Source organism: Triticum dicoccoides, chromosome 4A, assembly GCF_002162155.2.
Source record: "Triticum dicoccoides isolate Atlit2015 ecotype Zavitan chromosome 4A, WEW_v2.0, whole genome shotgun sequence".
NCBI lineage: Eukaryota > Viridiplantae > Streptophyta > Magnoliopsida > Poales > Poaceae > Triticum > Triticum dicoccoides.
This window is the reverse complement of record NC_041386.1, coordinates 625,660,555-625,674,164: the sequence shown is the minus strand read 5'-3', so window position 1 is coordinate 625,674,164 and position 13,610 is coordinate 625,660,555. Positions and strand designations below refer to the sequence as shown.

The 13,610-nt window shown below is 41.2% G+C and overlaps 1 protein-coding gene across 1 annotated transcript in view; it reads left to right on the top strand.

The window, feature by feature from the left end:
- LOC119287485 (probable inactive receptor kinase RLK902) overlaps nt 1–5,495 on the top strand; it is a 9,197-nt gene extending 3,702 nt beyond the window's left edge. The window contains exons 3-4 of the mRNA XM_037567036.1: nt 4,991–5,070; nt 5,269–5,495. Coding sequence (XP_037422933.1) covers nt 4,991–5,070; nt 5,269–5,495 — 307 coding nt within the window. The remainder of the gene's footprint in view (nt 1–4,990; nt 5,071–5,268) is intronic.
- The last annotated feature ends 8,115 nt before the right edge of the window (nt 5,496–13,610 follow it).

Below are 13,610 nucleotides of genomic sequence, written 5' to 3'. Positions count from 1 at the left end.
CCCCCCGGTACTCCGGTAAAATCCCGATTTCACCCGGAATGATTCCGATATCCAAATATAGGCTTCCAATATATCGATCTTTATGTCTCGACCATTTCGAGACTCCTCGTCATGTCCATGATCACATCCGGGACTCCGAACAACCTTAGGTACATCAAAATACATAAACTCATAATGAAACTGTCATCGTAACGTTAAGCGTGCGGACCCTACGGTTCAAGAACAATGTAGACATGACCGAGACACGTTTCCGGTCAATAACCAATAGCGGAACCTGGATGCTCATATTGGTTCCTACATATTCTACGAAGATCTTTATCGGTCAGACCGCATAACATGATGATCATATTCAAATCATATCATATTCATGCTCAACGCAAACGCCAAATAACACTTATTTAGGTTCAACACTAATCCCGAAAGTATAGGGCGTGTGCGATGATGATCATATCAATCTTGGAACCACTTCCAACACACATCGTCACTTCACCCTTAACTAGTCTCTGTTTATTCTGCAACTCCCGTTTCGAGTTACTAATCTTAGCAACTGAACTAGTATCAAATACTTAGGGGTTGCTATAAACACTAGTAAAGTACACATCAATAACATGTATATCAAATATACTTATGTTCACTTTGCCATCCTTCTTATCCGTCAATCACTTGGGGTAGTTCCGCTTCCAGTGACCAGTCCCTTTGCAGTAGAAGCACTTAGTCCCAGGCTTAGGTCCAGACTTGGGCTTCTTCACTTGATCAGCAACTTGCTTGTTGTTCTTCTTGAAGTTCCCCTTTTTTCCTTTGCCCTTTTCTTGAAACTAGTGATCTTGTCAACCATCAACACTTGATGCTCTCTCTTGATTTCTACCTTCATCGATTTCATCATCATGAAAAGCTTGGGAGTCGTTTTCGTCATCCCTTGCATACTATAGTTCATCACGAAGTTCTACTAACTTGGTGATGGTGACTAGAGAATTCTGTCAATCACTATCTTATCTGGAAGATTGACTCCCACTTGATTCAAGCGATTGTAGTACCCAGACAATCTGAGCACATGCTCACTAGTTGAGCGATTCTCCTCCATCTTTTAGCTATAGAACTTGTTGGGGACTTCATATCTCTCAACTCGGGTATTTGCTTGAAATATTAACTTCAACTCCTAGAACATCTCATATGGTCCCTGACGTTCAAAACGTCTTTGAAGTCCCGATTCTAAGCCGTTAAGCATGGTGCACTAAACTATCAAGTAGTCATCATATTGAGCTAGCCAAACGTTCATAACGTCTGCATCTGCTCCTGCAATAGGTCTGTCACCTAGCGGTGCATCAAGGATATAATTCTTCTCTGCAGCAATGAGGATAAACCTCAGATTACGGATCCAATCCGCATCATTGCTACTAACATCTTTCAACACAATTTTCTCTAGGAACATATCAAAATAAACATATGACAGCATCAAACGTGAGCTATTGGTCTACAACACAGATATGCTAATACTACCAGGACTAAGTTCATGATAAATTAAAGTTCAATTAATCATATTACTTAAGAACTCCCACTTAGATAGACATCCCTCTAATCATCTAAGTGATCACGTGATCCAAATCAACTAAACCATAACCGATCATCACGTGAAATGGAGTAGTTTTCAATGGTGAACATCGCTATGTTGATCATATCTACTATATGATTCATGCTCGACCTTTCGGTCTCAGTGTTCCGAGGCCATATCTGCATATGCTAGGCTCGTCAAGTTTAACCTGAGTATTCTGCGTGTGCAAAACTGGCTTGCACCCGTTGTAGATGGACGTAGAGCTTATCACACCCGATCATCACGTGGTGTCTGGGCACGACGAACTTTGGCAACGGTTCATACTCAGGGAGAACACTTTTTATCTTGAAATTTAGTGAGAGATCATCTTATAATGCTACCGTCAACTCAAGCAAAAATAAGATGTATAAAAGATAAACATCATATGCAATCAAAATATGTGACATGATATGGCCATCATCATCTTGCGCCTTTGATCTCTATCTCCAAAGTACTATCATGATCTATATCGTCACCGGCATGACACCATGATCTCCATCATCTTGATCTATATCAATGTGTCGTCACATAGTCGTCTCGCCAACAATTGCTATTGCAACTATTGCTATCGCATAGCGATAAAGTAAAGCAATTATTGGGCACTTGCATCTTATGCAATAGAGAGACAACCATAAGGATTTTGACAGTTGTCGATAACTTCAACAAAACATGATCATCTCATACAACAACTTATATCTCATCACGTCTTGACCATATCACATCACAACATGCCCTACAAAAACAAGTTAGACGTCCTCTACTTTGTTGTTGCAAGTTTTACGTGACTGCTACGGGCTTAAGCAAGAACCAATCTTACCTACGCATCAAAACCACAACGATAGTTTGTCAAGTTGGTGCTGTTTTAACCTTCGCAAGGACCGGGCGTAGCCACACTCGGTTCAACTAAAGTTGGAGAAACTGACACCCGCCAGCCACCTGTGTGCAAAGCACGGCGGTAGAACTAGTCTCGCGTAAGCGTACGCGTAATGTCGGTCCGGGCCGCTTCATCCAACAATACCGCCGAACCATAGTATGACATGCTGGTAAGCAGTATGACTTATATCGCCCACAACTCACTTGTGTTCTACTCGTGCATATAACATCAAACCATAAAACCTAGGCTCGGATGCCACTGTTGGGGAACATAGTAATTTCAAAAAAATTCCTACGCACACGCAAGATCATGGTGATGCATAGCAACGAGAGGGGAGAGTGTTGTCTACGTACCCTCGTATACCGAAGCGGAAGCGTTGATGCAACGTAGAGGAAGTAGTCGTACGTCTTCCCGGTTCAACCGATCCAAGCACCGTTACTCCGGCACCTCCGAGTTCTTGGCACACGTTCAGCTCGATGACGCTCCACGGGCTCCGATCCAGCAAAGCTTCGGGGAGGAGTTCCGTCAGCACGACGGCATGGTGACGATCTTGATGTTCAACCGTCGCAGGGCTTCGCCTAAGCACCGCTACAATATGACCGAGGTGGAATATGGTGGAGGGGGCACCGCACACGGCTAAGGAACGATCACAAAGATCAACTTGTGTGTTCTAGGGTGCCCCCCTGCCCCCGTATATAAAGAAGCCAAGGGAAGGGGGCGGCCGGCCAAGGAGGGCGCGCCAAGGGGGAGTCCTACTCCCACCAGGAGTAGGACTCCCTTCTTTCCTAGTTGGAGAAGGAGAAGTGGGAAAGAGGATGAAGAGGGAAAGGAAAGGGGGGCGCCGCCCCCCTCTCCTTGTCCTATTCGGACTAGGGACGGGAGGGGCGCGCGGCCACCTCTTGCCTCCTTTCCTCTTCTCCCTTAGGGCCCATGTAGGCCCAATAACCCCCGGGGGGGTTCCGGTAACCCCCCGGTACTCCGGTAAAATCCCGATTTCACCCGGAATGATTTCGATATCCAAATATAGGCTTCCAATATATCGATCTTTATGTCTCGACCATTTCGAGACTCCTCGTCATGTCCATGATCACATCCGGGACTCCGAACAACCTTCGGTACATCAAAATACATAAACTCATAATGAAACTGTCATCGTAACGTTAAGCGTGCGGACCCTACGGTTCGAGAACAATGTAGACATGACCGAGACACGTCTCCGGTCAATAACCAATAGCGGAACCTGGATGCTCATATTGGTTCCTACATATTCTACGAAGATCTTTATCGGTCAGACCGCATAACAACATACGTTGTTCCCTTTGTCATCGGTATGTTACTTGCCCGAGATTCGATCTTCGGTATCTCAATACCTAGTTCAATCTCGTTACCGGCAAGTCTCTTTACTCGTTCCGTAATACATCATCTCACAACTAACTCATTAGTTGCAATGCTTGCAAGGCTTATGTGATGTGCATTACCGAGAGGGCCTAGAGATACCTCTCTGACAATCGGAGTGACAAATCCTAATCTCGAAATATGCCAACCCAACATGTACCTTTGGAGACACCTGTAGAGCACCTTTATAATCACCCAGTTATGTTGTGACGTTTGGTAGCACACAAAGTGTTCCTCTGGCAAACGGGAGTTGCATAATCTCATAGTCATAGAAACATGTATAAGTCATGAAGAAAGCAATAGCAACATACTAAACGATCGAGTGCTAAGATAACGGAATGGGTCAAGTCAATCACATCATTCTCCTAATGATGTGATCCCGTTAATCAAATAACAACTCTTTGTCAATGGTTAGGAAACATAACCATCTTTGATTAACGAGCTAGTCAAGTAGAGGCATACTAGTGACACTCTGTTTGTCTATGTATTCACACATGTATTATGTTTCCGGTTAATACAATTCTAGCATGAATAATAAACATTTATCATGAAATAAGGAAATAAATAATAACTTTATTATTGCCTCTAGGGCATATTTCCTTCAGTCCCTGCCTCGCCATTGCTATGTTGCCTCTTCATATCGTCGGAAGTCATGTAGAGGATGGTGTGCTCCCAAATCTGGTTATCTGGTCTGGCTTTTTCTGTCACAAATTCGTCTTGGTGGCGTTTTCATATGGAGTGGACAATGTGACTATACATCTTTTTCCTCCAGCTCCCTCTCTGATTGAAGAAGTTTGGCCAGCCTCTGCCAAGTGGGGAGTGTGTGAGATTTTTGTTTTCCAACTCCGTCTACATTCTCTCTTCATGTTTTCTTCTTTGGGGCACCGATTGTATACACAGGTCGCTGTCGGTGTCAAAACCGGCGGATCTCGGGTAGGGGGTCCCGAACTGTGCATCTAGACTGGATGGTAACAGGAGGCAAGGAACATGATGTTTTACCCAGGTTCGGGCCCGGATATCATTTAGGGATTGGTATGTGTTGCAAGTTATATTAAGGGTGCTTATACTAAGACATAATGTGGTGGTATGATTTCCATATTTTTGTTACACATTAACTCTCTTATGTTATACAGGGAGGAGGATGAGGAGGAGGTGGATCTTCATACCATCAAGTTTCCCAAGAGTGTGGTGAATTGCAACTATAAGAGTATTGGTAACTACATTAGTTTCTGCACTTCTTGATGGTCTGAACTCTCATATGGGTCTTGTTATATTTGGATGGTCATATGAGAGCCAACATTTGCAACAATTATTGTTACATGTGCACTCTCATGTGGATCTTGTTATTTTGGTGTATGGAGAATGGAGATGGATAATATGCGGTCTTATCATGTGGATGTTGCTATTTTAGTGTACGGAGAATGGAGATGGGTAATATGCGGTCTTATCATGTGGATGTTTCTATATTTTGCATTGGATATGGCCACCAGAAAAAGGAATTTGCATCCAGCTGATCCTGCATTTTGGACCTTGCAACAAATAAAAGGTCCCCATCTGGGAAGAGATTTAGGTGGCCCCAGAATTATCAGGCGAAGGCGCGGAGTGAAGAAGGAGGTGCTCGGCCGTCTCAATCCTTGAAGAAACATATAGCACAGGACGGTCACTTGCGTGTCTGGAACGATCCGATCGTGCCAGAGGAGGCATATGAAGAAGAGGACGTGTGAGGGTTTTCCAAAGGAGTTTTTGCCCGGGCTCACACAACTTGCAGTGATGGGTGTCGTTGATGAGAGCGTCCGTCAAAGATAGGCTCCTAGCTAAACTACAAGCTTATCTACCTAGCTCTCACCGTATGGAGAGCTACGTACACCTCATCTAGATATTCAGTGAGCTACCTTATCTAGTGATTGGTAGGTACGCCTCATGTACTTCATCTCTACAACTCTTAAGAGAAACTGCAGCTTCTTTCTAGCTAGTACAGACATGTAACCATTGGCTAGTAGGTTCACTGAATATCATCCCACGTGCATGGTTGCTTGGTATTTTTTCTTATGATAGTGATACATCAGGTGGCATGCATCAAGTAGATTTCGTTCTTGCCGACATGTAGAAGTCAACAGTTTTGTTTTCATCAGAAACAAGTTGACAGTGAGGCTGTTGACGAAGATGGCGGTTGTACAGGAAGTGTACCAATCGTCATATAAGAGTATAGTGCATTTTCTGTCTTAAGATGTATAGACAATAAACTGGAGCGAAGAGTACAGTGCATTTCTATGATTACCACTGCATAGGAGTACATTAGTTGCTACAAGTTATGGTACATAAAAGAGTACAAGAGTCAAAACCTTAAGACAGAAAATAAGCTTTGGAGGGAAATACATGGAAGCACGAGATTATACTCTTCTTGGTTGTCCAGAGTAAACAAGCTTTGGAGGGAAATACTAGGAATATATTCATGTGACGTCGCATGGAGGCCTCACAGCATTGTTTGTTGAGATAACTAGTCATACCCTTTTAAAACTGACTTAGTTACACTAGGACAGATCATGAGAGAAACAACTGCCAGTTCCTTCCTATTACAGCTCACAGTAGTGTTGTATCCAACCCAATGGCCCAGGATAGTCCACGAGTAGAACTATTTCACATGAACTTATTTATTTAGAAATTCTACACCCTCTGTTTCAAAATAAGTGTCGTAGTTTTAGTTTGAACTAGAACCACGACACTTATTTTGGAACGGAGAGAGTAGTTTTTAGTATGCTATACAGGCCATGGGAAAATTCCAAGGTCCATGTATAACCCTATCCGCCCTCTATCTATGCCACTGGCTCATAGGTTGGTTTTCTCACACCAAACTTACACCTTATCTAGTGACCGGTACACCTCATGTGCTACTCCATATCCTCAGCTCATGATAGGAAATTGCAGCTTTCTGTGGTAGACTGCACTTGTACTCTAGTAGTAGGTTCACTAAATATCATCCAGCCAGCATGTAGCTTGATATTATTTTTCTTGCTTGTGATACTTGTGGTGGCATCAAATAGTTTCTCATTCTTGCCGACATGTAGAAATCAACAGGATTATTTCACCATAGCCAAGTTGACAGAGAGGTTTTCGACGAAGGTGGCAGTCATAAATACAGTCTAACAATCATCCTGTCAGAGTACACTGCATTCATGTGTCTTACGCTATAGACAATAAGGTCTCTTTTGGTTCACATGAATTTTGTAGAATTCTAAAGGATAGAAATTTTTGTAGATTTTTTTGGAGCCCTTTGGTTTGTAGCAATGGGTTTCTATTTCTATATACGGCAGGAACCAATCCTTCACATTTTAAAGTAATAAAAACATTATCCTAGACTCAATGGATTCCAAATCCTAAGGATCTCAATTCTTTAAATCGAAATAACGAGAAGGTTTTGATTCACTTACGATCGGTATGCCTAGATAGCCTTCCGCTTTCTTTACCTGAAAACTTAGTATAGTTGTAGCGGTGGCATGGTTATTATGTAAATGTTCGTGATTCCAAGATAATCGACACAAAGCTCTTGCACAACTAGACAAAATAATAAAGTAACTTCTACTATATGTACTCTAGTTAACACTTGTTTGCCAAGAACGCATGAAATAGAATTTTTCTTTCTTTAGAAATGAAAACATAAATTGGGGAGTGAACGGTATGTAAAGACAACATGATACTAGAGCAACTTGCTAACACACCCACGAGTGTCTCATCATCAAGGCTCTAAAGAACTTTACTTCAATCATTGCTTGTTGAAACTTTTGTTGTCTAGTGATGGGATCATGCCAAGGAAATGATCATGCATAATGTTTCACAGTGGCTTAAGCTTGAGTACTATGGACCAATATCTTGTCTCTTTCGAGTTCTTGCGATGAGTACTCGGTTATTACCACATACAAACTTCGAGAGAACGCTGAATAACATTCGTTGTAGTGATTTCTTATCCAGTTACCGCCATGTAAATAGGGTTGTGGAGGATAGTTCACTGTTCCGAAGATAGGTCAGTAAGATATCTAACATTCTAATATGCTGTGGTATGGTTACACTTTACAGACGCATTTTTGCCCTTAAAGTTGTTGTTGTATCATTTCTGAAGTTCTGTAAGTTCTGATTCAGACTAATGATTTGTTCACACGGGTCTTAAGAAAGGAGTGTGAAATTTATTCATGAGCAATTAATCTGGAGTTATAGACTTACTCGGTAGTTGATCAGTCAAGTGAAGTAATGATCTGAGTGTGTTGGCAAAGTTTCTTTGCAAGGGCGTAGAGAAGCTTGAGAATATGTCTGCCACTTTCGGATACTGTGATGTTATTACTATATTAAATGTGCTAAATCTCAATTCACTTATCAAATTGTGATTGTGATATTTTGTTTATCAAAAACTTTAGAGTCGGGCTTGTTCACTTAGTAATAATGAAACTTAAACTCAGCGTATCGAGTATTAGTAAATTAATGTTGCGCCTACTAATAGCCTTAATTAATATTTCATGTTACATATTCATACAAAGTTTGCATGTAATTAGCATGTGTGTTCTTATTTTTCCATTTCCAAATAGTTCTAGGGAATAACTAAATAGTACAAATTTTGAAATGAATAAAACAATTATAAATAATACCAAATGTACCTCGATTCCCTTTTTAGTTTCTAACGGACAAGGAATTAGTTTCCTGTGATAGCAGAATAATCAGACTTGTAGAACCATATATAACACATGAGAATTAACAACATATAACACAAGGAATTGGTTTTTTGACTGAGTCATTTGCATCAGGATATCCCTCCACCGCCGGGCGCCCTCTCCATCTAAATCATGCGGGTCTAAACGTTATTTCTGTGAGAAATGTATGGAGATTGAATACCAAGGATATGGTGTTGAGTAGGCATTGAAAAATTAAGGATACTCCACAATGTGTCCTATATATACCCCACCCGATGTTTAGAGGACAGAAATCATCTATTTTTCCAATGTAGATGATTTGTAGGCCAATATATGTGCCCCACCAGGAAAGAATTTGACAAGGTCGCAAGGTCACCAAAGTCCAACACGGCTCGGCTCGTGTGCAGCCCTACCAAAGGATATGACTGCCAGCAAACATAATTTGCATCCAGCTGATGCTGCATTTGTGACCTTGCAAAAAGGAAAAGATCTGCATTTGAGAAGACATTTAGGTGGGCCCAAAATTGTTAGGCGAAGGCACGGTGAAGGGGGAGGTGCTCAGCCGTCTCAATCTCCGAAGAAAACGGACGGTTGGAGAACAGAAATCGTCTATTTTTCCAATGTAACTTTAGTGTTAGAATCTAGGATTATCTTCAGATATATTGGCCTGCAAGTCAAGACATGGTTGAAATTGCTTCTGGCGCCAGGAAAGAATTTGGCAAGCCTTTCGTGCTCATCCAATGCAATAACATAAACAGATGTTTGGAGGAGAGAAATCATCTATTTTTCAATGTAACTTTAGTGTTAGAATCTAGAATTATCTTCAGATATATTGGCCTGCAAGTCAAAACATGGTTGAAATTGCTTCTGGCGCCAGGAAAGAATTTGACAAGCCTTTCTTTGCTGAGGCTGTATTTTTTTCAGAATTTTTCGAAACTTCAAAATACCTTTTTGGCACTATTACAAAAATAGGTCTCACTGCAGCTCGTCCTCCAAAGTGAAATTTTGGTCATGAAAGTGAATTTTTGGAGCCCAGGTGTGAATTTTTGGAGCCCATGTGCATTGGAGGACTTTATTTTAAATAGTTTTAAATCACATTTAAAGTTTCAAAAAAATCCAAAAAGAATTCTACATGATTATATGGATGTATATTACACATGTGTAGAGTTTCATGATGATATAAGTAAGCATATGAGCTATAAAAAAATGCCAAAATGCTGATTTCTAAAGAGTGAATAATACACGCACTGTCCATCTTTCCAAAATCTTGATTTTTTCTATATTTTTGTGTGACTCAGATGGTTACTTATTTCAGCACCAAATTTTTGCACATGTTTACTTTTTCAGAATTTTTCGGAACTTCAAAATGCCTTTTTGACACTATTCAAAATATAGGGTTCACTAGAGCTCGTCCTCCAAAGTGACTTTTTGCTCATATGTGGTCTTATCATGTGTATGTTTCTATTTTTTGCATTGGATGTATAAAAACTTTGTCTTGGGGTCGTTATCATCATTTACCCATTTAAGACTTCTGTTTATGTTATTGTGGTAGAGCCTAAATGTATCCCTTTAATTTTAGGCATGTGGGATATCTATCCTTTTCCCGGCCCTATTAATATTTTTATTTAAATTTTTGCGAATGTCTCGCGGCCCTATTATTAACTAACAAATAGATTGCTTCTCTGTGCTGTCTGTTTGAATGGAAAGATGCTACAGTGGCTAACTCTACTTGGCTATCGGTTCAGTTTCTACACTTCTCACAGGAAAATATAATCATTTTATTGTACTACGACAATTTCTAGATATATGTAGTCATACATGTTCAATATACATTTTTAGTTTGCTTCCAAAGGCCGAAAATATAGGTCCTAGACCACTCCTGAACAACTGCTCCTTAGAGGCTCGCGAGCCGGACCGAGCCAGAGCTAAGCTCGAGCAAGGTGCTTCAGTAGGCTCATCACAGCTTCCGAGCTAACTCAGCTTGGTTCACCAAAGTCCAACACGGCTCGGCTCATGTGCAGCCCTACCAAAGGATATGACTCCCAGCAAACATAATTTGCATCCAGCTGATGCTGCATTTGTGACCTTGCAAAAAAGAAAAGATTTGCATTTGAGAAGACATTTAGGTGGGCCCAAAATTGTTAGGCGGTGCGGTGAGGGGGAGGTGCTCAGCCGTCTCAACCGCCAAAGAAACATATAGCGCAAGAGAAGACGCTGACTCGCGCGTTCGGAACAATTCGATCGTGGTCGAGGAGCCATATGAAGAAGCGCGCGGACGTGTGAGGGTTGCCAAAGAAGGTTTTGCCCCGGTGTACAAAGCTTGTTGTGATGGGTGTCGTCGAGCAGAGCGTCGTCGAAGATAGGCTACTAGCTAAACTACAAGATCTCACCGTATGGACAGTTAGGTACACCTCATCTAGATATTCAGTGATACCTTATCTAGTGACTGGTAGGTACGTCCCATGTATTCCCTCCGTTCCAAAATTCTTGTCTTAGATTTGTCTAGATACGGATGGATCTAATCCGTATCTAGACAAATCTAAGACAAGAATTTTATGACAGAGGGAGTACTTCATTTTCACAGCTCACAAGAGATACTGCAGCTTCTTTGAATTTTCTCACACCTGACTTAGCTAGTACAGGCATGTGACCACTGGCTAGTAGGTTCACTGAATATCATCCCACGTGCATGATTGCTTGGTATTTTGTCTTGTGATGATAGTGATACTTCTGGCGGCATGCATCGAGTAGTTTTCGTTCCTGCCGACATGTAGAGGTCAACAGTACTGTTTTCGTCAGAATCAAGTTGACAGAAAGCCACTCAACGAAGATGGCAGTAATCATCAGTGCATTTGTGTCTTAAGCTGTGTGGACAATAAACTGGAGCAGAGAGTACGTTGCACTTCTATGATTACCATTGCATAGCAGTACTAGAACTGACTTAATTACATTGGGACAAATACCATAGGAGCAGTGGCGATTCTACCAGGGGGCTTTAATAGGCTTGAGCCTACCCTCCAAAATCCCATTTTAGTAAAATATACCACATGATAATTATATTGAGGTGCTTTACATGAAAAAACTACAATGTATTTTGTAACAAGGCTTTGTAAATTAATCTTTCAAGCCTACCCTCCATTGTCATGCTAGATTCGCCACTGCATAGGAGCAGCGTTTGTTCTACGGTTTCTGGGTAAAAGAAACATTGGGATCGTTTAAAAGACAAAACAATTGCCAGTTCCTTCCTATTACAGCTCATAGTAGTGGCCTAGGACGATCCACGAGTAGAACTGTTCACATGAATTTACTTATTTAAAAGAAAATCTCATATTTTGTATGATATACTTTCTTTGTCCCAAAATAAGTGTCGCTAATTTAGGATAACTTTAAGCGACATAAATTTTGGGATAGAGGGCATATATAGGCTATGGGAAAATTCCAGGGTCCATGCGTCATCCTGCCAAACCCTCTAGCTGCGCCACTGGCTCGTAGCTCAATTTTCTCACACCTTACCTAGTGTAGTACACCTCATGTACTCCCATCTCCGTATCTCACAAGAGAACTTGCAGCTTCTTTCTAAGGCTATGGCAGACTGCACTTGTACTCTAGTATAGTAGGTTCACTAAATATCATCCAGCCTACATGTTACTTGATATTTTGCCTTGCTTGTTGTGATACTTGTGGTGGCATCAAGTAGTTTCTCATTCTTGCCGACATATAGAAATTAACAGAATTATTTTCTTCATGGCCAAGTTAACAGAGAGGCGCTCGACGAAGGTGTCGGTCGTAAGTGCAGTCTACCAAACATCCTGCGAGAGTACAGTGCAGTCATGTGTCTTACGTTTGGAGACAATACACTGGAGCAGAGTACAGTGCATTCATGTATCTTACGTTTGTAGACAATAAACTGGAGCATTTCGCACAAAAAATCAATAAACTGGAGCAGACTACAGTGCATTCATGTGTCTTACGATTTGTAGACAATAAACTGGAGCACAGTACAGTGCATTCATGTGCCTTACGTTTGTACTAGACAATAAACTGGAGCAGACTACAGTGCATTACTATTATTAGCAGTGTGCTTCCTCCGTTTCAAATATAATATGTTACAATTACTTTATAATAATGTTGCAATGGACAAGTCTTCAATGACATCTACCTTACCCTATGTTCTTTGGTAGCCTCGGTTGAGTGCTAGAAAACGGACCATTCGGCATGAATGGTGAGCTATATATATACCAAAAACAATGAACAATAGATTGTTAGAAAACAATATGTTTCTAAATTCTTGTTTCACGTCCAGCCAAACACTACATATTACTCCCTCTATTTCAAAATATAGTGAGCCCGCGCTTCCCGAGGTCTAACTTTGATCATAAATTTAACCACCGAGACCGACTGCGGCAGGAGAAAAAATTATATAATTGGAAACTTCTTTTGAATACGAATTCACTGGTATAACTTTTGCTCCCGCCGCAATCGGTCTCGTTGGTTAAATTTATAGTCAAAGTTGAAGCACGGGAACAGAGAAAGCACTATATTTTTGAACGGAAGGAGTAGTATTTGGTAATTAATGATGGCGCTTCAGCATTTTCCCACAAGTTTTCTATAATTAGATAGAATTATTCGGCTTAAGAAAAGTCGAGATATTCCTCAAATTAGGCCGGTCACAATGGGTGTCTTCAGCCATACCATGTCATCCACACTATCTAGATTGGTGTTGTTTCTTTTAACGTCCGCATAATAATATCTTTCCTAGGATTTGCCTGTGTCCCTTTTTCTCTCAGTGCACTGGAACTATAGCCGCATGGGATCACTGTTAACTATGGCAGCTGGCGACAAGGCAATAATGGAGTAGAAGAAGTTTGAATTGAGTAGAAGTTGCCAGCTTGAGTCCATGCCACCACGCATTTCAGTCGACAGAAGACAACAAAAACCAAGTTTGAATTGGGAGGCAGTCATGGGCCTTGGAACCACGGACTAATAGTACCGAACCACTTGCAACACATGGTTACAAACAAACACACTATAAGATAACATGCACCACCCAACAGTTTTTGCCAAGAGCACTTGCCAA